Source organism: Dermacentor silvarum, chromosome 10 (assembly GCF_013339745.2).
Source record: "Dermacentor silvarum isolate Dsil-2018 chromosome 10, BIME_Dsil_1.4, whole genome shotgun sequence".
In the NCBI taxonomy this organism is placed as follows: Eukaryota; Metazoa; Arthropoda; class Arachnida; order Ixodida; family Ixodidae; genus Dermacentor; species Dermacentor silvarum.
In genome coordinates this window covers 94,619,981-94,642,899 of record NC_051163.1, presented here as the reverse complement: position 1 = coordinate 94,642,899, position 22,919 = coordinate 94,619,981, and the positions used below count along the sequence as shown (strand labels likewise).

Sequence of the window (22,919 nt, the reverse complement as noted above, 5' to 3'; positions counted from 1 at the left end):
ATGAGCACTTGTTTCGCCCACCTAACACGCCGGGTCGGATACAATGATCGTAACGGCCCGGGAATTGAGTACAATACGCGTCCCTTAATTATATACAAGCTCCTCAGAATAGCTACGAATCTGTACCACGTGGCTGATGAGTGTTTCTGTACAGTTTTCACAATGGTCTATGACAATTAAAGTACATATCGACGTTGAGTTTTCTTACTTTCACATACAAACAGTTGAATTCATAAACTGTTTCCGTTCCCGCGAATCTCCCGAAGTGTGCGGCATGTTGACCTTCCTCAGCGACACCAATGAACAATGCATCGGCACGATGTAATGCTTTGCCACTAAAGTCATCCGAGAAGAGACTTAACTTCCAAACCTATCCTCCTGCGACTATAAAAATTTAATATGCTACCGTCGCAACAAAATAGCAACAAACTCACCTCGGACAAGGCTTCATTGCCTTGCCGGCCACGCATTCTGTCGATTCTGTGCTGCCAGCTAGGCTACAGAGGAACGGCGCTAACAACTTTCGTCCCCGCAGTACCTATAGGCGAACAGAAATTTCAGGGACTGAAAGTCCCCACATTTCTCTCTCGCACCCACTGCTCCTCACGCATGCGCAGAAAGAGCCCAGAAATGCAATACTGATGTGCTCATCATAAACTACAGCAACTTGGATTGGATTGAATTTATTGGCAGCAAAACACTGCAGCAGCGCCACACCGCGGTTAATGAAGGGGAACTTGCCTCCCGGATTCGCATCGCTTCAGAAGCATGGCCTTCGAGATTTGCGTTTGTCACTTAGGGGAAGTCGTAGCTGAAGCATGAGCAAATCCACCCGCCGCCCGCACGGCTCCGTCTACTTGAAATGTGACAGTTACCAAGCATATATTCGTGATCACCGCCCATATACACGTTAATTATGGTGCCAAGTGTAGTGTTTTCGATAATATGTGCCCTCATCTTGAATTGGTAAGGCTACATTTACTCTTAGCGTCAGGAATAAAGGTGACAAAACGTGGTGATGGCTGGCATGCTACAGCAGCGGAAGCTTCGGCTGAAGTGCAACAGGCGTACTGCTTGCAAGCATGCGTAAACAAACAGATGCGGCCATGCCAGGTACACAACTGACTACTCAGCCAACTGACAATCGTAAATTATTCACTTGTGCGCCCAAGCAAGCATTTACGGAATCCGTGCTGCCATACGAATTCCGCCAATGTATCAACACAGTGATCACACGCAGTGTTGAAAAGAAAGGCTCTTGTAACAGCGACCGCAGGTACTGCATTTGCGAGAAAGCGAAGTTTTGTGTATAGTTTCCATAAAATAGTAAAGGAAAGGTTTCTGAAGGAGCCGAATTCCGAAAAGAAGGTAAGCGTCGTGAAGACAAATAAATGGCCTTACGACGTGTCAGAAAGTCTCGTCCATGCATTGGTACTGCAAAAGCTAATGTAATACGTGGAGCAGTGGTAGCATCTCTGCCTCACGCATAAGTCCCGGGTGCAAGTACCAATGTGTGACAATCTGTTTTTTTTTATGTAGCAAAAACGTAATATACAATTTCACCGGGGCAGGCCAATATATTTTACCTTAGCTACTGCTGATTATATATGCACGCGTAATAGCAAAAATTATTCTGTCTGCTCACTTTCTCCTAAACTGCAGGAAGCAATTATCAGTATGAAACTCAGGTTATTCGTAATAATTATTGTATTACCGATATTGCATGTTTTGTTTATTTATTGCAGTGTTAAATGGGCAAATTAATGAAACAAATATAATTGTAATTATTTTCTTTACACAAAAGTAAAGACAGAGCCCTACCAACTTTCTTTAAACTTTCTTTGAACTTTCTTCTAACGAACTTGCTTCAAGCGAAAAAAGAACGGAGCCTAATAACTTTTTTTAATGTTACTTTAAACGAGCTTTCTTCAAAGGAAAATAAAAACAGAGCCAACAACTGCTTTATAACTTTCTTTGAACAAACTTCCTACAAAGGAAGGTAAAGCAGATCCTACCAACTTTCTTGTAACATGTGTTAATAGAAAGTAAAAGTGCATAGGATGTTACTAAAGTTGATAGAAAGTTGGTAAATTATCTAAAGTAAGGAAGTATTTTTGTATGGGTATACATGGACAATGCGTAGTGCAGTAGTGGTGGTTTGTCTGCCGAGGATTGCCTCCCGCACTGCTTGCTGTCGTGCCAACTGAGCGTAGTGCGTTTTGCCCGTTGGCCGTGAGGTGGTGCGCCGTTGTCGTTTTCCATCGGTGACAGAAGCGTGACGTAGTTCGAACGTGTTAGAAGCACGTTCGCGTTGTGTTTTTGCGCGTGCCGTGTCGGCGGGAAGTCACGTGGTGGTTGACGCTACTACCCCCACGATTCCGGCGTAATACCCCGTGCTCGCTGAATTCTCAGTCAGTCGCCGTTCCGACGGTGTGTTGAGTGTGTGACAAGCTTACCGTGACTACGGCGTGACGTATTACTACCTCAACAGAGGAACGTGAAGATTCTTGCTTTGCTTGGTGTGGGATTTTGGATTCGCTGTACGACATCGCCGTTCCTACATGCCACGCCCCGCCAGAGGTGTTATTTTATTTTCTCCCTGCATTGAGCATTTGGGTGCTTGACCGAGAGGATTCCTGACATGGCACGCGACGGCAGCTTCTGCGGGCTTCCGGCTTTGGTGGTGACGGTGATGGTCCTCTGCTGTCTCTTCAGTGAGTGTTTATTTTTTGGACCGTCCTGTTTCGGCTGCGTTGTTTTAGCGAGCCTCCGAGACCCGTCTCACAGCGCGAATCAAACGACGCCTTTTTTCGCAGACAGCTACGTATGTACGTCTGCTTCGGCGCAGCGTTTGCCAGCGAGGAAAAGCCGCTCCTCTGCGTAATTTTGTTTACGTTTCCGCGGCATTCAAAATGTAGGTGTAGAGGAGCGCACGAAACGTGATGCAAATTAACAGTGCCACGAGGGGCGCTATTGTCGTCCGGAGTGCGAACAATCGCCAACGCGGCGGCCATCAGAGCTTTGACCTTGTGCGCCGGCTGCTACACATGCAATCGTGCTGACGTGATATCTCGGCTATGGTGGCTGGAAGGGGGAAGTGAGAGCACCGAAGGCTGGCGGAGTTAGATTGTACTAGAACTATTGAGTGGCGCGACTGATGAAAAATTCCCGATACAACTTTCTGTTGCTCAACACGTGCTACATAAAAGCGTTTTTCCGAGCGTGAAAGAAGCCCACAAATACACTCAAAATTGCCGCACGACCTTCCGCTCGAGGTACCTTGCGTGCATTTGCGGACCTCTTTCGCGCTCGGACAAACGCTTTTATGCAGCACGCGTTGAGCAACAGAAAGCTGTACCGGGAGTTTTTCATGTTGCTCTACAATTTCCTCCATGACACTTTTCATTTAATTATATATTTTAGAAGTTGATTTATTAATTATGACTAATTATGTAATTGGGAGGAATACAAAAAATAATCTCAGTATCTCCAAGCGACGGCAAGCAACAATGCCTTGGTTCTGTCGCGCTGCCACGCATTAAGTGCATCATCGTCATCAGGTATCCCAAAATGTAATGTTTTTTTCTGCTATTCTAGCGGAAACATAGCCTGTTGTGTAGCTCGGCGCCAAACGGTGCGTCTGTCGTTTCATGCGACTTGCCATTGCTGCTGACGACATAGAAACGTGTAAAAATATTCTCACCACAAGGTGGCGCAACTGCACAGCGTGAATGCGAATAGAAACGAGCGTGGATCATAAAGAACCGAACAGATCCATGCCAACCAAGCGCACTCGCTAGCTCTGGCAGCAGCAAAACTACAGCGGAGGCATCTGGATGGATGGATGGATGGATGTCACTGAACTCCTTAAATTGGGCGGTAGAATACGCCACCTAGCGATGACTATTAACATATTTTGTACTTTGTGGTTGGTGAAATTTCACCCCTGCCTTGATTTTAGCCACCAATCAGATAACCTCCGTTGGGTTATTTCTACCCGCTTAAAGTCTATTTTGCCTTCACTGTCCCTAAACACCTATGCTTTGAAAAAATCAGCCCCGTTGCTTTGCACTGTAGGTTTAAGCCCTTTACAGAAAAGTATAAGGTGTTGAGCCGTTTCCTCTTCCTCTCCACAAGCACCGCACAACGTGTGTATACCTTGGTACTTGACTCGGTACATCTTAGTCCGCAATACTCCCGTCCTGGCTTCAAACAAAAGAGAGCTTCCCCTAGAATTATCATAGATATTTTTTGCCAATTTCTTGCTTGAAAGTTCTATATGTGCCTAGTGCTGCTTTCGTCTGCATCCCTGTCCTCCATAGACCCCTGTTTCTTTAACCTTTTTCTTAACCTCTCTTTCCTGGTTTGCACCCCTGCTGCAGTGGAAATATTTGATTGACAATTTTCTGGTCAGCTTTCTCCATTTTGTGTCAACATTTTCCATGCACAGATAACTGAAAACTCTCCTTGCCCATCGCTTTTCTGCTATTTCTCTCAATCGCTCCTCAAATTTTATCTTGCTGCTAGGTTCCCTGCCCTCGAATGCCGTCCATCCCATGTCACCCTGTACCCCCTGATTTGATGTATTTCCGTGTGCTCCCAAAGCAAGCCTACATACCCCTCGCTGCTTAACTTCCAACCTTACTCGAACCTCTGATCTCATGCACAGGACCGCATTGCCGAAAGTCAAACTAGGGACCATCACCCCTTTCCAAATCCCTGTCACCACTTCGTATCTATTGTAATTCCAGAGTGCCCTATTTTTAATCACAGCTACATTACTGATACCTTTAGCCGTTACACATTTTTCATGTTCCGTTAGGTACTCAGCCCCATTGTTTATCCACACTCCAAGATAGTTGTACTTATCCACTACCTCCATCGTAACCTCCTGTATCCTATGCTCGCTGCCCTGATTATCATTAAAAATCGTGACTGCTGATTTTTCTTTACTAAACTTCAAACCTAAGCTATCTCCCTCTTTACCACAGATGTCCATTAATCCCTGCAAGTCTTCCTTACTGTCAGCCATAAGTACAATGTCATCCGCATACATCAGTCCTGGTAATGACTGTTTAATCCATTCTCCTTGCTTGAAAAAGGATAGGTTGAAGCCAAGTCCGCTCCTCTCTAATTTTTTCTCTAATCCTTGTAAATACAGCATGAGAGACACAGGTGACAGAGGGCACCCCTGCCTAAGCCCCTGCTGTATCTCTATAGACGCAGATACCTTGTTTTCCCATTTTATAAGCACCTTGTTACTTTTATAGATATCTTTTAAAAGATTACTTACTCCATCTTCCACATATAGAGTGCCCAGTATGTCCCACAAATTCTTTTGGATTACACTGTCATAGGCTCCCTTGATATCCAGAAATGCGAGACATAGGGGCCTTGTGTTGCCTTTTCTGCTATTTCAATACACTGCGTCAATGAGAACAAGTTCTCTTCGAACCTTCTTTGTTTCCGGAACCCATTTTGTAGTTCCCCCAGCACCTTCTCGCCCTCCACCCATGCCTGCAGTCTGTCCTTTATAATCTGCATCACCACCCTGTAAACCACTGACGTCATGACTCCATCGACGACGACGTCATGACTCCTAAACGTCGACGCGCGCGCCACCACTCGTCATTATGATTCACTGCATCACGCGCCGCGCTATCCGAAGGCTGCGTTGTTCCCACCTCCCCTTGTAGCCACCATATCTCGGCGCGCGCGTTTAGGTGAACGCGCTTGGTTGCTGTGTAAATGAAAGTAAATTTAGCCTTCACACTTTTCAGGGAAGAAGTGCGCAAAGGCATGTTTCCGTTTAGATGAGATGTACATAAGTGCTAAAATTCAGTGTGTGCGACAGAACATCTTGTGAGACGCCTGAGCCGGCTTATAGCTATAATGACGTCAAGGCACTCAAAACGTGGACTCAGAAAATGATCGGAAGAAGCTTCAGAACTTGATGAATTTCTTGTATTTTTCGACGCACAGGAACAAGCTTTAAAAAAATGCGGAGGTGGGTTCGTAAGCAAAAGTACTGCTGCCAGTGCTGTGGTCCTTGCTTAAAGCAGATTGAATCACAGAGGCAGCACCATCAATGTTTCCGACCTCTAGCATATCCCCGACAATGTCTTGTATGCCAAGTACAGCACTGTGTTTTGTGCCTGCTGACGAAGCGTGGGACAGAGCATTGACAACCTGTGCCGGGCAGTTTGCAGATTTTGGGGTCACACGAGGTTCTAAAAACTTGGACAATTTACTGTTCTAAGAAATTGCCCTGGGTTTGGAGGGTCATTAGTACCTGAATATTGCCTTATTATGCCAAAGAAGTTTTCGAGCTTGTCCTGGCCTACTTAGTCTTGTCGTCAACAGGTATGAACCCACCGAAGATGTGAGATACTGCAAAAGTGGGAGTGTGCTGCATATGGTAACACGCATTCCTTCAGCTAAGCAGTAGAAAAAAAGTGGCAGCCATCTGGCTTTTTACGTAGCTGGTTATGTAGCTTGAAAGTTCAAAAAAAAAGTTTTTGTGGCATGTGTGCATCAACACTAGCCACAAAAATGCAAGAGGTAGCGGACAATGAACACAATGAACTTATTAATCATTTCGACATTAGAGGTTTGTTGTGCACTAGGGATAACTTGGCCGTGCTTGTAATTATGTTAGAGGAAGCGTTTACTTTTTTTTACTGAAAAGGTGCAGGCTTTCAGCATACATGGTTTTATGTTTTTTCTGAACACTGTAAAACTTCATCAAGTTGGAGGTCAAAACCATTGCAAAGAACTAACAGCACAAATAGTTCAGTATTTTGTGCTGACACACTTGCATTTTTACACTAAATCAGTCCACAAAAATTGAGCTCTACAGAGGGAAAAAACAGAAGCGCCTTAAGCTGAGAAGGCGCTAGTAGGTTGAGACGAGTGCAATCCACACGTTAGAAAAAGTGCAATTGAAGATGCAATTACAGATGACTAAACCCTCTGGTCCATGCTGTGCATGACTTGCGCTGAATAAAGTCACAACGCATTTTTTTTCTACCGTGTTCTTTGTGATTAGTCTTGCACTGTAAACATACGTTGACACTAAAAAGCCGTGCTGGAACTTAATTTTTATAGAGTAATTAACGGCTAACCACATCTCGAATGTCATTTTCTGCCTGGTGGTGAACCGAGGTATGATAATGGGGACAAAATGTTTCTGCAAAACCAGCTGGATGCGTCCGCTTTATTATTATTATTATTATTATTATTATTATTATTATTATTATTATTATTATTATTATTATTATTATTATTATTATTCGTAATGGCGACAAGCGGTTGCTAGCTTTTTATGTTTCGCGGTATGCAGTACCGCCAGTGTAAAGCCACACCGTTATCTTGCTGCACCCTTGTGAAGCACACGATTCTGTTCGTAATGTATGGATGCAGACCACTCTTCGGAAGTTTTCCGAGTTCCGGGCATTCAACTGAAATAAGTTTCAGCGGAAACAGCAGCGTGCTTTCAAAAATTAAGCGTGGGGTATGACCAAATAAAAAGAATGCGACGCGCAGCATGAAATAATATTTTATCCTGACTTGGAAAACGGTAATGACATGCCAATACTAGCCGCTCTAGATTATCGCTGCGCTGAATTTTGTGCATCAGATCACGCCCGGATAACTTGGCAAATGAATGAAATCACTGAGGTGCACCTTATATGCGAACTGAGGTGCACCTTATATGCGAACATCTGCGTGCGTCGCATCAAACGCGAAATTACAGCCGACGGCCGCATCATAGCTACACTGACTAGAATTCTAGCCACTGTATCATAGCCACGCCGCTAAGCGCGCTCCCAATGCGCGCAGCGCCACCTGAGCCGGCCGCCATGTTGCATTGCAATCTTTTGCACCTCTTCGCTCCCGCCCGTCACGGTGCCCCTTCTAACCACCATACTTATGCGCTGGTCGCGTGGCGGCTGCAAATTAACCATCGGGCAGAAAGAAAGGGCGGCGGGCGTGCTAAGGGCGATACCAACGCGATTTAAATGCCGATTTTCGGCATTACCATCTGGTAAACAGTGTGCTTGCATAGAGTGCTCGTTTCAAATGAGGTCCGACACTTTTCGCGTATATCGCGACCTGAAGGTGGCACGATTTGTTTGCGAGGTTACCCCCTTTTTTATTTACTCATTTCACCGGTAAATGTCCACAAATATTACGGGATTTGTACCGTTCGATGAAATTTTAAGTTTGAATCTCGCTCTATGAGAATGTATGAGAGAAGTACATCAAATGACTAGAGGAAATCACACGCACGCACGCACGCACGCATGCACGCACACACACACACACACACACAAACACACACACACACACACGCACACACACAGTTCGTCACTGCAAGATTGCCATTCGTAGTGTCTGCTATAATCGTTTCTTTCCTTATTGCTCATTGGCGCTAAGACACTGCACTTAACCGTTCGCAATCGGTGGAGTTCATCCTCGAGAGCACTATATGAGTGCTCACAAAAGAACTACACACTGTTCAAAGCAATAAATCACTACCGGCTCTTTCATGGGGCTTAGAACTTTCGCTCACAAAACGACCACATTTTTACTAGATTGTAACGCGAGGTTTTTTTCCAGATTTTTGCAAACTGAAGTCAATCCTCGCGTTACAATCGAATACCGAAATTGATTTGTCTAAAAAGTGAAGTGATGCATGCAATTTTAATCGAGTGAAATGCGAGCGAACGCACGGCAGAGGGCAAAAGCGATAAATCTGTCGTGCAAAAGGTCCAGGAGGCCAAGCAAGCACAGGAGGGACAGGAGGCGCCGGAAGCGCAGGAGCCCCAGGAAACCCAGGAGGTCAAGGAGGCCACGGAGGCAGCGGAGCTGCCGGAGGCCCAGGAAGCATAGGAGGCACAGGAGGCGCAGGAGCTGCTGGGGGTCCAGGACTCGGCGGGAGCGCAGGAGGTGCCGGGGGCTATGGAGGCGTCGGGGGGGCAGGAGGCTCCGGGGCCAACGGAGGCACAGGAGGCGCAGGAGCCGCCGGAGCGCCAGGAAGCGGCGGAGCGCCAGGAGGCGACGGAGGTGATGGAGGTGATGGAGGCGATGGAGGGCTCCGGAGGCACGGGAGGCATCGGAGGCGCAGGAGGCGCTGGAGGTGCCGGAAACCCCCCCGGACGCCCAGGACAAGCCGGACGCCCAGGAGGCCCCGGGAGAAAATGAAACCTTTAGCTGCGACACCAAATGCGTTTGCTCAAGGCAGCGTTCTGACAGTAGGTCTGCAGTTATCGAGTGTGATCTATTCATGTTCGCTTCTGCGCGCTGAAACCATGCTTGTTCATTCTGTTAGTAAGCGAATGTGTCCAAGTTTATGCAGCCAATAAAACTACTATCCTTACTCCGCATAGCTCTCTACTAATTTGCTATCGTAATTGCTGCTTCGCCTTTCTGGCGAAACTACAACTTTTTCACGCATCCGGTGGTTTTGCGTTACTTTAGCGGCTTTCTTCTTTTTGTTTTTGCTGGACGAAATAAAATGTCACCCTTCGCGTAACTTTCGCGGTTTTCTTCTTTTCGGGATGAACGCAATGAAAAGTCACTCCTCGCGTTACAATCGCGATCGCATTACAATCGAGTAAATACGGTATGTACCTCCCTGTGTACTCCCAGCCAAAATATTTATTTATTTTTTTTAATTTAAAGATACCTTACAGGCCCCTAGAGGCATTGTGTGAGGGGGGAGAGTGCAATAAAGAATTATTACTTATACAATAGTTAATACATATATGAATACATATGCAAAACATATAGGGTGAGAAATGTGCTGACATACTAATACAGTGTTACAATATGACCTAGGAAACAAACCGAATGCTTTGGACGCGACAGCTCATTTAACAATAAAATATCACACAGTAAAACATAGTCAACAGAATTACAGAGCAGGCGCGACATAATTAGGCTATAACAGAACAGTATGAAGGCGTAGTTGCACATTAATAACGGGAAAGGCAATGACAAAGAATTATATGTCAATTATATGTAGCCATTGTTGTGGTTAGTGCTGCAATTATCTGCCTTCCATTTCTGTGTCCGTTTACATGACCATTCTCGAATAGGACTCTTCTATGTTGTATCAGAAGCATCAATTGCATCAGTTGTTTCCATTCACTCCGAAATTTTCTATATACCAGGTCCTTTTAGGGGCGAAGCTCCTTAGGGTGTGGGTCTGTCCCTCCTCTGTAGTATGTAGTAGTAGTAGTCGTCGTAGTAGGTAGCCACGTCTACTTTTATGAAAAAAAAATTCCGAAAGTTCTGTCGGTAGTGCGGAATCGAACCAGGGACCCCTCGCTTCCTAACGCGCGGCGCTAACCACTACGCCACGAAGCGCACATGGACACACGCACCACGATGACAATAAATACTCAACATTAACGAAAGACTGCGCGTTTCTAACGCGTTTGTGCTAGGGCGTTACGGCTCGTGTAAGAAGCTGGTGTAAGACGCTGTAGCCTCTCCGCCTTACCCCCGTATTCATAAACGCTCCTCGACATGAACTTGACTTGCCACCGTCTTGGGCAGCGCGTTCGAAACGCTTTGAAGTCGGTGGCAAGTCAAGTTCAAGTCGAGGAGCGTTTATGAATACGGGGGTTATACTCTCTCAGCAGTCATGTGATGGCGTCGGCAAACGCGGTGTACCCTCCGGCATGTGTAAACGGCTGCGTAAGACGCTGTGGCCTCTCCCCCTTACTAGAGAGTACTGCACGTTTCTAACGCGTTTGTGCTAGCGTCCCCGTAAGCGGGAGATGGTGGAATTATAATGAAGGGCGCTGTTATAAAATAGGAATGACGTCACATATGGCGCGTGTCTTTGGTGGAAGTCAATCGTTCGTTTTAGTGCGGCGAGACTGGGCGAATTACACGGAAGATTCATGGTTTACCGATGATTCCCTCCGGAGCTTCGCCCACTCATCATCATTCACCCCGTGGATATGCGTTTTTTTTTTCAGATCGCATGTTACACCTTTCTGACCCCTTCTCGATTAAATCTACCACCGATCCTCCGCATCACGTACCTGAGCGTTCTATTCTCTCTCTGCTGCCTTCCCAGCTCTTCCACGGATACATCAAGTTTCCTTACTACTATATGCGTGTTCACATCTTGTTCTTTATCCCTCTTACTGTCGTCACAGTTCCTAGATCTGTTTGACAAGATTGGTTCACCGAGCGACTATGGGTCCTCGGCTGCTCTCGGTCCTGGGACATTTCCTAAGATCAGGTCATACAGCGGTTCATTTACGCACCTGGCCGTGACAATTCCTGTATAGTATGGTTTCAATATATAGATCTTAGCCTCCGGAAGGTATCTCACCGAGGTGTCCACAAACATAACTGGTTTCACCTGCCCTGTCATGCTTTTTGGAGGTACCAACTTCTCCTTACAAGCACAGTGTCAGCACCCGTGTCTCTTAATACAGTAGCCTTCTTTCCTTCTTATTTACCTTCTACCACTGGCATATCTCGCTCTTTACTTTTGATAATGCCTGCACTCACGACCTCTAAGCTTTCCTTTTCTTCAGGCCTGCGAGCTTCGCGAGTTTCACTAGGGGCTATAATCGTTGCCACTTCTCGTGATCTGCGTTTGCATTCCTCAGTTTTGCGTCCGCTCTTGTTACGCCTTTCACAATATTTCAGTGCACGTTGTTCATCACGTCCCGCACGACAACGAATTTCCTGACGACCGGGACGGTCACAGAGAAAACATCTCAGCTTTCCCCTGCGCCCATCCATTTGGGGTTTCTCTCTCAGCTCATTTTCCTCTGAAGTAGGAGCATCTCTAACCGCTTTCCTAAATTTCTCAATACCTGCGCCTCTACAAACTGGTCTGTTTGCTCTGCTATCTCCTCTACAGTCTGTAGTTTCCTCTCTTTCAGAAATATGGCCAAACCATTGCTACATCTGGCCAGGAATTGCTCACCCACAACTTTGTCTAGAACTCCTTTATATGTTTTTTTTCTCGTTTCGGACAGCTCTATCCACCTCTCAAAATGGTTTGTCAGACGGCATGCGAACTGCTTTCCCATTTCAGAATCTTCTGGCTTGCACAGTGTGAACTTTCCCGAAAACCTTCAGGGGTCAACATGATCTTTGCAATAAAGCTTTTTTTTAACTTTCTCATAGTCTAACGATTCTTCTGCTGGCATCCGGCCAAACACACTCAGAGCCTCCCTTACTAAACACAGGCTCAGGGTGATGGCCCACTTGCTCTTCTCCCAGCCTAGCCCGACTGCGGTCCTCTCGAACCGATGCAAATACGCATCTAGGTCATCCCTTCGCTCATCGAAAGGTGCCATTAGTTTCCTGCGGCAAATTTGTCGCGGTCTAGGAGAAGGTGAGTCAGGTGACGCCAACTCTTTTGTTCTAGTTGCTTCACCGGAACCTGCATTCATTTCCGCTAGATTAATCATCGCCAAGATTTCTTTTAATTGCGAAGCCTTTCTTGGCAAACATTTGCAGGTATTTGCCAGTATCTATCTATCTATCCATCCATCTATGTATCTATCTATCAATCAATCTATCTAACAATCTACCTACCTACCTACCTATCTATCTATCTACCTATCTATCTATCTATCTATCTACCTACCTATCTATCGATCTATCTATCTATATATCCATCTATCTATCTAGCCGCCTACGTCTTGGTGCTCTCATGGACATATCGTTAACTTGGTAGGTACCAAAAGTGGCATAGTATGACAACAGTGTATGCCGAACATAAATGATAGGTCATGACGTAAATTTCATGACATGTATGTCATATAGGTCATCAAACTGCCGCTTAAAATGACAATGACCCAGCGAAAAAGCCGGCAGTTCTCACGCAGTGTGGAAATCGATGTTATGCGAATTAGTGTACAAGGATTCTATCAAGTTAATGAAACGACCATGACAGCACCAAGTCTTAGGCAGCTGTTTCATGGCCTACATTAGAAGCATTTTTGAGGAGCCCTGTCGGCTGTACCTAAGAGCCCTTAAGGCGAAATCCTTAGTCATGCTCAAGAATATGACTTCGACCATCAATCTTTAGTCTTTTCCTTCCCATTGTACCAACTCGGAACCCATTACATTGATTTATGAGTGTTGATCTTTTTTTTCGCTGAGGCATTGTCATTTTTGTTGAGTCATGGTCATGACTATGACTTCTACCACCATCCTTTAGTGTTTCTTTCACTTATTACCCACGTCCGAACTGCTTTCAGTGGTTTTTGAGTGTTATTCTTTTTCGCTTTGTCGTTGCCATTTTTGCGGAGTCATGCTCACAACAATCACTTCTACCGTCATCCTTTAGTGTTTCACTTAATTAGTTCGCACGTCCGAACAAATTTCAGTGGTTCTTTTAATGAGGCCTTAAAGGCCTTAACTCGAAAGCCGTTGTCATGCTCATGACTACTATTTCGACCACCATTGTTTCCCCATTTCCATCACTTAGTACCACATCAGAACCTATTACATTGGTTTTTGAATGTTAATGTTTCGTGAGTCAGACTATTTTGCTAAGTCACGGTCATGACTATCTATGGCTTCTACCATCGTCTCTTAGTGTTTACCTCACTTAGTACCCACATCAGAACTCGTTTCAGTGGTTTTTCAGTGTTAATGATTTGCGCTGAGTTATTGTCGATTATGCTGAGTCATGCTCATGACTATCAATTCTACTATCATCCTGTAGTGTTTCCTTCACTTAATACCCACGCGAGGACCCGTTTCGGTGGTTTTTGAGTGGTAATGTGTTTTTCACTGAGTCATTGTCATTTTAGGCGGCTGTTTCATGACCTACATGACGCACATTTCAAAAAATTCATGTCATGACCTGTCATTTATGTTTGTCATACACTGTTGTCATACTATGACAATTTTGGTAAATAGCAAGTTAACGATACCACCATGAGAGCACCAAGACGTAGGCGGCTAGATAGATACTGTCAAAGTGGCAAATGTTCGCCAAGAAATGCTTCGCATTTAATATGGATCTCGGCAGGCCATGTAATGCGTAGGATGGATAACCGGTGGACAATTACAGGATGGGGCTACCAAGAGAAGGGAAGCTCACTTGGTAGGCCCATTGCGGTAGAAAACTAGGTGGAGTGATGAAATTAGGAAATTTGCAGGTGCAAGTTGGAATCAGCTAGCGCAAGACAAGGGTCATTGGAGATCGCAGTGAGGGGCCTTCGTCCAGCAGTGGAAATAAAAATAGGCTGATGATGGTGATGATGATGATGATTATAAGGCTCATCACACGGAAAGGCCAGCGTAGTCGGCGTTGGCGGGACCTCGATGTTCTAAAAGTAAGCCAATCAAGGCAGTTCGTGACGCCAATGAAGACAAAGTTAATTAAGCCAGAGTGAAATAAGGTAGAGGTAATTAGGGCAAAGTTAACTAAGGCAGGTTTAATTACGATATACTTCATTACGGTGCTCGAACTACAACCAGTGGTCGGAGTCGAACTCATGACCTTTGGTATTAGTTAAGGCGAAATTTCAGGCATGAAGTGCCACCTGACACCGGCAAAAAAAGTATCGCCGAGAGCTAGTAGGGCTATACTAGTTAAGGTGCAACCAAATTAGGAAGGCCCACTAAGGTTCAGCAAAGTCACTCCCTCACCAGAGCAGGAATTGGCCTCCCTGGTGCAGAATTCAGCCACTGCCTCCCTCATGACTCGTGCAATTTACCCATGGCCCTCAGTCCCCAGCGGCTGCGGAGCACCTGGCCAAGGTGGCGGTCAGTCCTGCGATGCGGCAGAGGGTGCTAAGAATCTCTGTACCCGGATAGGCCGCCAATTGAAACGGTACCTGGCAACGTTCAACACGCGTACCCTATCTAGTGAGGCTAGCTTAGCAGGGTTATTTGGAGAATTATCAGGTTTGCCTGGGATATTATTGGCCTTAGTGAGGTGAGAAGAATTGATGAAGCTTAAACAGTGCTGACTAACGGCCACGTCCTCTGCTACACATGTCTTCCAGGTAGCAGAGAATTCGGGGTAAGATTTCTATTTCACAAGGACATGTCGACAAGGACAAGGACAGTGATGAATTCTACAGCAATAATGAGAGGGTAGCAGTGGTCGTAATACAGTTGAATAGGAGGTATAGAATGAAGGTTCTACAAGCCTACGCCCCAACCTTCAATCCCGATGATAAAGAATTAAAACAGTTTTATGAAGATGTTGAATTAACAATGAGAAAGGTGCAAACTGAGTATACTGTAGTCATGGGCGACTTCAATGCAAGGGTGGGTAAAAGTAGGCTGGCGACAAAGGAATTGGCAGCTACGGCATCGATTCTAGGAGCACTAGAGGAGAGATGTTGGGAGCATTCGCGGAAAGGAATAGGCTCCGAATAATGAATACCTTGTTCAGGAAGTGCAGCTTAGTGAACCTTCAGGAAGTGCACCTTCAAGTGGACCTGGAAAAGCCCTAATGGAAAAACAAGGAATGAAATAGATTTCATACTCTCACCGATTCCAGCATAGTGCGGGATGTAGAAGTGTTAGGTAGGGTAAAGTGTAGTGACTACAGGCTAGTGAGGTCTAGGATTTCTCTCAGTTTGAAGAGAGAAAGGTAAAAACGCAGTAATGGTAAAAGCAGACAAATTCAGGCTGGTGCTCGCAAACAAATATGTAGCTTTAGAACAGGAAGATAAAGACAACATAGAGGTTAGGAATGAAACCGTAACTAGGTTGATCTCAGAAGCAGCAATTGAAGTGGGAGGCAAGGTACCAAGGCAACGCGTAGGTAAGCTCTCCCAAGTAACAAAGGACCTAATAAAAAAACGGCAAAACATGAACGTGTCAAACTCGAGAGGTCAGTTAGAATTTGTGGTATTGTCGAAACTGATCAGCATGAAGAAGTAATAATATCCGAAATTATGTCGTGGAAAAGTTAGAGGAAGCAGTAAAATATGAACACAGCATGAAATCAATGAGAAGAAGACTATGCATAGGACAAGGCAAAATGTATGCACTGAAAGATAAGCAGGGTAATATTATCAGCAATTGCCATGACATAATAAAAGCTGCGGAAGAATTCTATACTGACCTGTACAGTGCCCAGAGCAGCCAAGCTACTTTCATTCGAAGTAGTGATGAACAGGATACAGAGGCCCCTTCTATAACTAGTGCTGAAGTTAGAAAGGCCTTGAAAGACACGACCAGGGGAAAAGCTGCTGGAGAAGATGGAGTAACAGTCGAAATAATCAAGGATGAAGGAGATATACTTGAAAAGCTTGCGGCCCTTTATACGCACTGTCTCACGACTTCAAGTGTACCAGAGAGCTGGAAGAACGCCAACATTATACTAATCCATAAGAAGGGAGACGTTAAAGAAGTGAATAATTATATGCCCATTAGCTTGCTTTCAGTATTGTATAAAATATTTACCAAGGTAATTTCAAATAGAATCAGGGAACACTTGACTTCAGCCAACCAGTAGAACAAGCTGGCTTCAGGAAGGGATATTCTACGACGGATCATATCCATGTCATCAACCAGGTAATATAGGAATCTGCGGAGTACAATCAACCTCTCTATATGGCTTTCATACATAATGAAAAAAAAACACATTTCGTTCAGTAGAGATACGAGCACTCATAGAGGCATTATGTAACCAAGGAGTACAGGATGCATACGTGAATATATTGGCAAATATCCACAAGGATTGCACAGAAACCTTGGTTCTCCACAAGAAAAGGAGAATGTTACCTATCAAGAAAGGGGTCATGCAGGGAGACACAATCTCTTCAATGCTATTCACGGCATGCTTAGAAGTATTCAAGCTCTTAGACTGTAAAGGCTTAGGAGTGAGAATCAACGGGGAATATCTCACAACCTTCGGTTTGCAGTTGACATTGTCCTATTCAGCAACAATGGGGAGGAATCACAGCAAATGAATGAGAACCCTAACCGAGAAAGTGTAAGGGTGGGGTTGAAGATAAATATGCAGAATACGAAGGTAATATTCAATTGCCTGGCAAGGGAACAAGAATTCAGAATCGCCAGTCAGCCCCTAGATTCTGTAAAGTTCTACGTTTATCTAGGTCAGTTACTCACAGGGGACCCTGATCAGGAGAAAGATATTTGAAGAACAAAATTGGGCGGCAGTGCATATGGCTGGCATTGCCAAATCCTGACTAGGAGATTACCACTGTCGTTGAAACGAATAGTGTACAAGCATTGCATTCTACCGGTGCTAACATATAGGGCAGAAACATGGAGGTTAACAAAGAAGCTCGAGAACAAGTTAGGGACCGCAGAAAGAGCGACTGAACGAAAAATGCTAGGCCCAACGTTAAGAGACAGGAAGAGAGCGGTGTGGATCAGAGAACAAACGGCGATAGCCGATATTCTAGTTGACATTAAGCGGAAAAAATGGAGCTGTGCAAGCCATGTAATGCGTAGGACGGATAACCGGTGGACCATTAGGGTTGCAGAATGGATACCAAGAGAATGGAAACGCAGTCGAAGACGGCAGAAAACTACGTGTAGTGATGAAGTTAGGAAATTCGCAGGCGCAAGTTGGAATCAGCTAGCGCAAGACAGGGGTAATTGGAGATGGCAGGGAGAGGCTTTCGTCCTGCAGTGTACATTAGTATAGGCTGATGATGATGATGGTGATACGTAAGCACAATGAGGTCGACCCTCGAACATGTTTGACATTTCCGCATTAGTTGATCAAAAGAATTTGGTTTATGAGCATCACCAATGTTTGCGTGAATCAAGAGAGAAGCCGAGCAGAGCGCGAAACAAATATGCCCCCACATAAATTTTTAATATACCACAGTTTCATCGTTTGCATTTCTCTGAAACGTTCTGCGGGGGCATTTCGCAGCGACAAAAAAGCTGCGTGCAATGCAATTATTGTAACGACCATTTCAAGTACTCTTCCATTCCAGTGATTCACTTGCTGGTTGGGAAATCACAAGCGAGGGCAGTTCATTTCGTACCGTCAACTGACGCAACTGTACAGCGCTGTTGCAAGAAGTGCTATTATCTATTGCACATTTCCTAACAGAATTACATCCTAGAAAACCTCCTAGCTTATATTCACAGGCATTGCCTCTTTGAGTTAAAATAAAAGGAAAAGAAAGCAAGCAGGGTGAAATCTCGCCTTTGCTGTGTCTGTCTGCACCGAAATGCTGACGTGGAGCTGCCATGCCTGCGTGCTTGGGCTAACACGTGTGCTGCCGTTCTGGCTTTCGAAGTTGCGTAATATCTTGCGTGCAACGGCTTCGATGGGCAAATATGTCTTCGAGAATGTGCGGGCCTCGCGAGAAAGGATTAGCAAAAGAAAAGTGAAAGGAAGCCATGGATGCTTGAACATTACGCGTGAAAAGAGACACCCACTTACGTAAGACGGTTGGTGTATAAAGGCTTATAGAGAATAATGAAACGCTCCGAAGCTTATGTCTGTGGCACGCGTCATAAACAGCTCATTGTATAGGTTACGTTGCAGAACAGACCCACTAATTACGGCGCTGCCCACGAAACAAGTGCCTCTATCATTGTTTTGAACAAGAGGAACTACGATGACAGTAATTCACATGAGCAACTCCCAAATAAATGGAAGTCACCCAGCATGGAAAACCGCTGAACGCGGTGGTGCGCAAACTGGGTGGCGCAAAAAATTGATGGACGCAAATATAAAACGTGGTCAAGCTCAAAAGTTGGGATAAGACGGAGCGGCACGCGTCCGCCTGCAGCTCACTCGTTGCTAACGGCAGGTTTGTGAGGGTGTATAGAACTACAATATGACAAGGCGGGGTATTGCGTAAAATGATCGATTAAATGTCAAAGTTGGGGCACTGGCTGCTTGTTTCTGCGGCATTGCACCTCGCCTGTTGCGAGCGATCGCAACCACCATCTTAAGGCCGCGCGAAGGAGTACCTGCCTTTATGCTCCTGTTCGCAACAGTTTACAAAAGCCCGTGTTATAAAAAAGCCCGACTGCAAAGAGCGGGAAGGTGCGATACCCGACGCCCTTCCTCGTCCCACCGCTGTTCGGAAAATTACTTTTATTTTTCAGAGCGAGCTTTCTTTTGTCCTGTGACAGCGCAAGGTTTCCTCGGCCATTTTTGTCGGGCAATAAATGACTTTAGACATGAAGTCATGGAGACATAAAATTCTGCGGAAGAAGCTTGCCACTCTTGTCGTGACTCCGCAACTGAGCAAGGAGACAGAAAAAGAGCCGCGTCTATTCCAACCTATGAGAGTGGATGTGCAGCGAAGCTGGTGTGGACGTTAGGCAAGTGCCACCACCCAACTAAAGTTAGGCGACGTTAAAGAAGCACCACCACCACACGCGACGCACGTCAGGCGCGCACGTACGTATGCATAAGCACAGAAACATTCTGGTTCTTCTAGGCCGTCCGCCAACAGTGAGTGCCTTTTTGAAATAAATGTAGTTTAAAAGTAAATACGTAAAGTACGACTTACAAACAAGACGAAGACATGATGGCTTCGGATTGTTATTCGAATAGACGAGAAAACAAATCTCTTACGCGGAAACTGAACAAAAAAGCCCCTTTCCAGCAGACGTTTAAGGCCTCTCCGAGTGGCCGCGGCCGCTAGGTGGCGGTACCATTACTACATACATCCTCATTCGTGGACACTATCCGGCTAGCGCAAGTGCATTATTGAACTAATTGAATTTCTCAAATTAAGCTGGAAAATGTTTTGACCAATCGTGGAGGCTGATTGCAGAAATTGGAATCAAAACAGTTTGGAATCTTTTTACGTTATAGCGCCCTGAAACACAATGATGACGGAGAAATGTGATGAGCAATTAACATTACATATACATATGAAACAGGGCGCGGATCAAATATACAAGAATAACACCTAACAGCATTTCACTAAAATAAAGTTCAAAAGAAAACAACGATGTCATACGCGTGGCCGGGCAGCAGCAGCAAGACCATAAACCGTGAAGTCGGCGCGCGGAGCTTTCCCGAAGAATGCTGGCGGGCCGATCTTGCTGAGGTGGCTGCAATTGCTGGGCTGGATTTCCCGGGAGTCTAGATTTCACGTCTTCTCTCAAGCAGGTTGAGCTAACTGAAGGCGATGTACTGTGAGCTTCGTTGCAGACGTTGGTTTGTAGTCTCGTACGTCAACTAGTTCCTCGGAATTCCGACGTGGCCAGGCGGCCCAGGAGATACTGGACGGCACTAGCCCCCTGATGGCTTCTCAGCAGCACTTAGGTTCAGCTTCTAGACTAATTAGCTGAGACCAAAACCTGCGCTTAAATAGCCTCTATTTTCTCTAGTTCCCTACGTAGGGGCACTGCCGGTATGCAGAGTTCACCTAATTAATTCATGACTCCTCCCAAAAGTCTTGGCCGTGCCCCTTTCTGCATGGACGAAGGATGGTAGATTGCCCTCTCTCCAAGGTCGAGCCCCGGCACTGCATGCACCACACGGACGCACACATCTAGGTCCGCTAATCGGCGTGTCGATGTCTCGAAACAAGATGCCACCCCGTGGGGCCACGACGTTGTTGACGCCCGTTAATCGGCCTGTCGCCTTCTCGAAATTATACGCCGCACAGTGAGGACACAACGTTTTTTTGGCGGCCGTTAATTGGCGTCAAACCCACACGAAATCTCTCGAAAATATTCCGCCCCGTGACAATAAGCATAGCAACCCCTTTATATTGTGCTTACACAAAAGCATTAATATACTTTCATGATCAGTAAGCTTTCTTTGTTGTCATTGCAGGACGAGAGGGTTCCACTCACCCCCTGTGTGGTGTATTCTGGCCACAACCTGGAACAGGCGGAGTTTCTCCACCTCTGTGTCGACAAGGAGCAGCTGTTCATGGTCAAAAATGCGGAGGAAGGGGTCATCGCAATCATGAGTGCATATTTTGTATTGAACATAGTATATGGGTCTAAATACTTCAACACCAGTACAGTACTGGAACAATTGTTTTTTGGTTTGAATGTAACAATGCCAAGTGGTTGTTACAAAGTTTGTGAACAGAGTTGTGCAGGCAATGCGACACCGAGGTTCATGTACTTTACCATATGAATACTAGCTTGACAATTTTGTGCAATAGCTTGAGCAGTAGTTTTGTGCAATTTTTAATGTATCATTTTCTTTCTTTTTGATCACGATAATAGCATGATCCAGTAACTTCTTCCGCTGCCTCTGTGCCAACCACATTATCTATAGACTGCACCTTTTTTTGTTCTGATGACTTGGCAGACAATGTAATAGAGCCCAAGTGTAGGTCACCGAAAAAGAGACGTGGTGTACTGTAGTCTGCACGGATTTATCGAAAACGTTGCTGGGTGTTGCTATGTACTGAAAAGAAGATTACAATACGTCTAGTTCTTATTAGGTCTGCCTTAACATTAATGTGTGTGAAACAATTGTCAGCAGTCTTGTACAAAGATTATAGCTTGCTTGCTCTTCCTTAACATAGTTTGTTTATGAAACCTACTTGCCAGCCAGGGAACAGTGTCCCAGCTTATAAGTACTGCATGATATACAACTGTTAACGTTTGCATTCCCTTATAGGGCACATCAACACTGGCAGCCAGTGCTCAACTTTTCGTAGCATGCTGCTTGGTCAATATTTTAAATTTTGCGCATGTGTTGCATGTGTAACCTACACAATACAAGTGAAAGTTTTTGTGGTTTGACTGTTCTTTTTTGAACTAAGTTTTATGTTTATTATGTATAACTTAGCAGCTGAGGCCTGACATACTAGTCAAAACGCAACAGAGTATCCAATTTTTATAAGGTTTTACAAGGTTTTTACAAGTTTTGCATTGTAAAAATGTTGCGTGGAACAATCATCAGGCTGATGTACTGTTACATTGTCATGAATACCGGCAGCCTTTGCTTAACTTTTATGAATCTGCTGGTAGGCTGTAGTATCTTTAGCTTGTTTATTTCTTGTACATGTGTTGCCAATGCCTTATCCGAGTGAAAGCTTGTCGCTTATATACTACATATAGTGGTGTTTCTACAAAGAATTTTCGTAATATTTAAAAATAGCCGGTCTGAAGTACAAGGATGGCTCGTTAGAAGACATGCTGTCAGTGGTGCCGACCATGGGTGGATGGGTGATATCTGATAATTAGTTGCTAATTAACAATCTATCTTACTTTTAGTCTCAGCAGACTCATTGTAACCAGGAAATTAAAGCAAGCTCTCTGAACAAGACATGTGAACTTTTGGATCTGGAAAAATACAATTACCCGAAGAACTGTGGCGTGATGAATTTAGGCTGTCTGAGCACGCGAAACTGAAACGAGATGCTGCTGAAACTCAAGGCAACATTTTGCTTACGTCGGCCAGCAGCGCGCTACCAGCACACTGCACGAATCCCTATTGCTGCCCACTGTTGGGTGATGTGAGCAGAACGTCCCCTCGAAGGGCACGTCTTTGTGCTCACTGCAGCCTCGGGTACAGTTTCGCGTGCTGTGGTAGCCAAAGTTCATCGTGCTGCAGTTGTGTGGGTAATTGCATTTTTTCCTGATTATAAAGTCTATATGTGTTGTGCAGAGAGCTTGCTTCAATTTCCCGATTACGATGAGTCCACTCAAAATAAAAATAAAATGAATTTTATTTTTGTTATTTAGCAACTAATTACCATGTATCACCCATAACCTCGTGGTCGACACTGCTGGTGGCATGGCTCCAAAGGAACGATTGTTTTATTTCAGAACAGCAGTTTTTACACATCAGCAATGTGTTTGTAGAAACACCCTTACAGAGTTGTGTGATATTACTGTTGAACAAATGTTATTGTGTACTCAGGTGAAATATACACAGATGAAGAGCAGATATATACGTGGTGTCACCTCTGTTAATGTACAATAATTTTTTTGTGTGAAGGCCACCACACAGTTTTTTTTTGCAAATGGCTGCTCTG

The 22,919-nt window shown here is 45.0% G+C and overlaps 1 protein-coding gene and 1 pseudogene across 3 annotated transcripts in view; one reads left to right on the top strand and one right to left on the bottom strand.

The window, feature by feature from the left end:
* Nucleotides 1-2,295: 2,295 nt before the first annotated feature.
* Nucleotides 2,296-22,919, top strand: part of LOC119466298 (uncharacterized PE-PGRS family protein PE_PGRS20-like) — a 289,395-nt gene continuing 268,771 nt past the window's right edge. Inside the window, exons 1-2 of one of the 3 annotated variants that reach the window (XM_037726809.2) lie at nucleotides 2,296-2,714; nucleotides 8,773-9,142. In XM_037726809.2, the coding sequence (XP_037582737.2) occupies nucleotides 2,642-2,714; nucleotides 8,773-9,142 (443 nt within the window). In that variant the 5' untranslated portion in view covers nucleotides 2,296-2,641. The remainder of the gene's footprint in view (nucleotides 2,715-8,772; nucleotides 9,143-22,919) is intronic. The other 2 variants (XM_049656759.1, XM_049656758.1) reach the window with 2 other exon arrangements.
* On the bottom strand, nucleotides 2,883-5,490 carry LOC125940504 (uncharacterized; annotated as a pseudogene).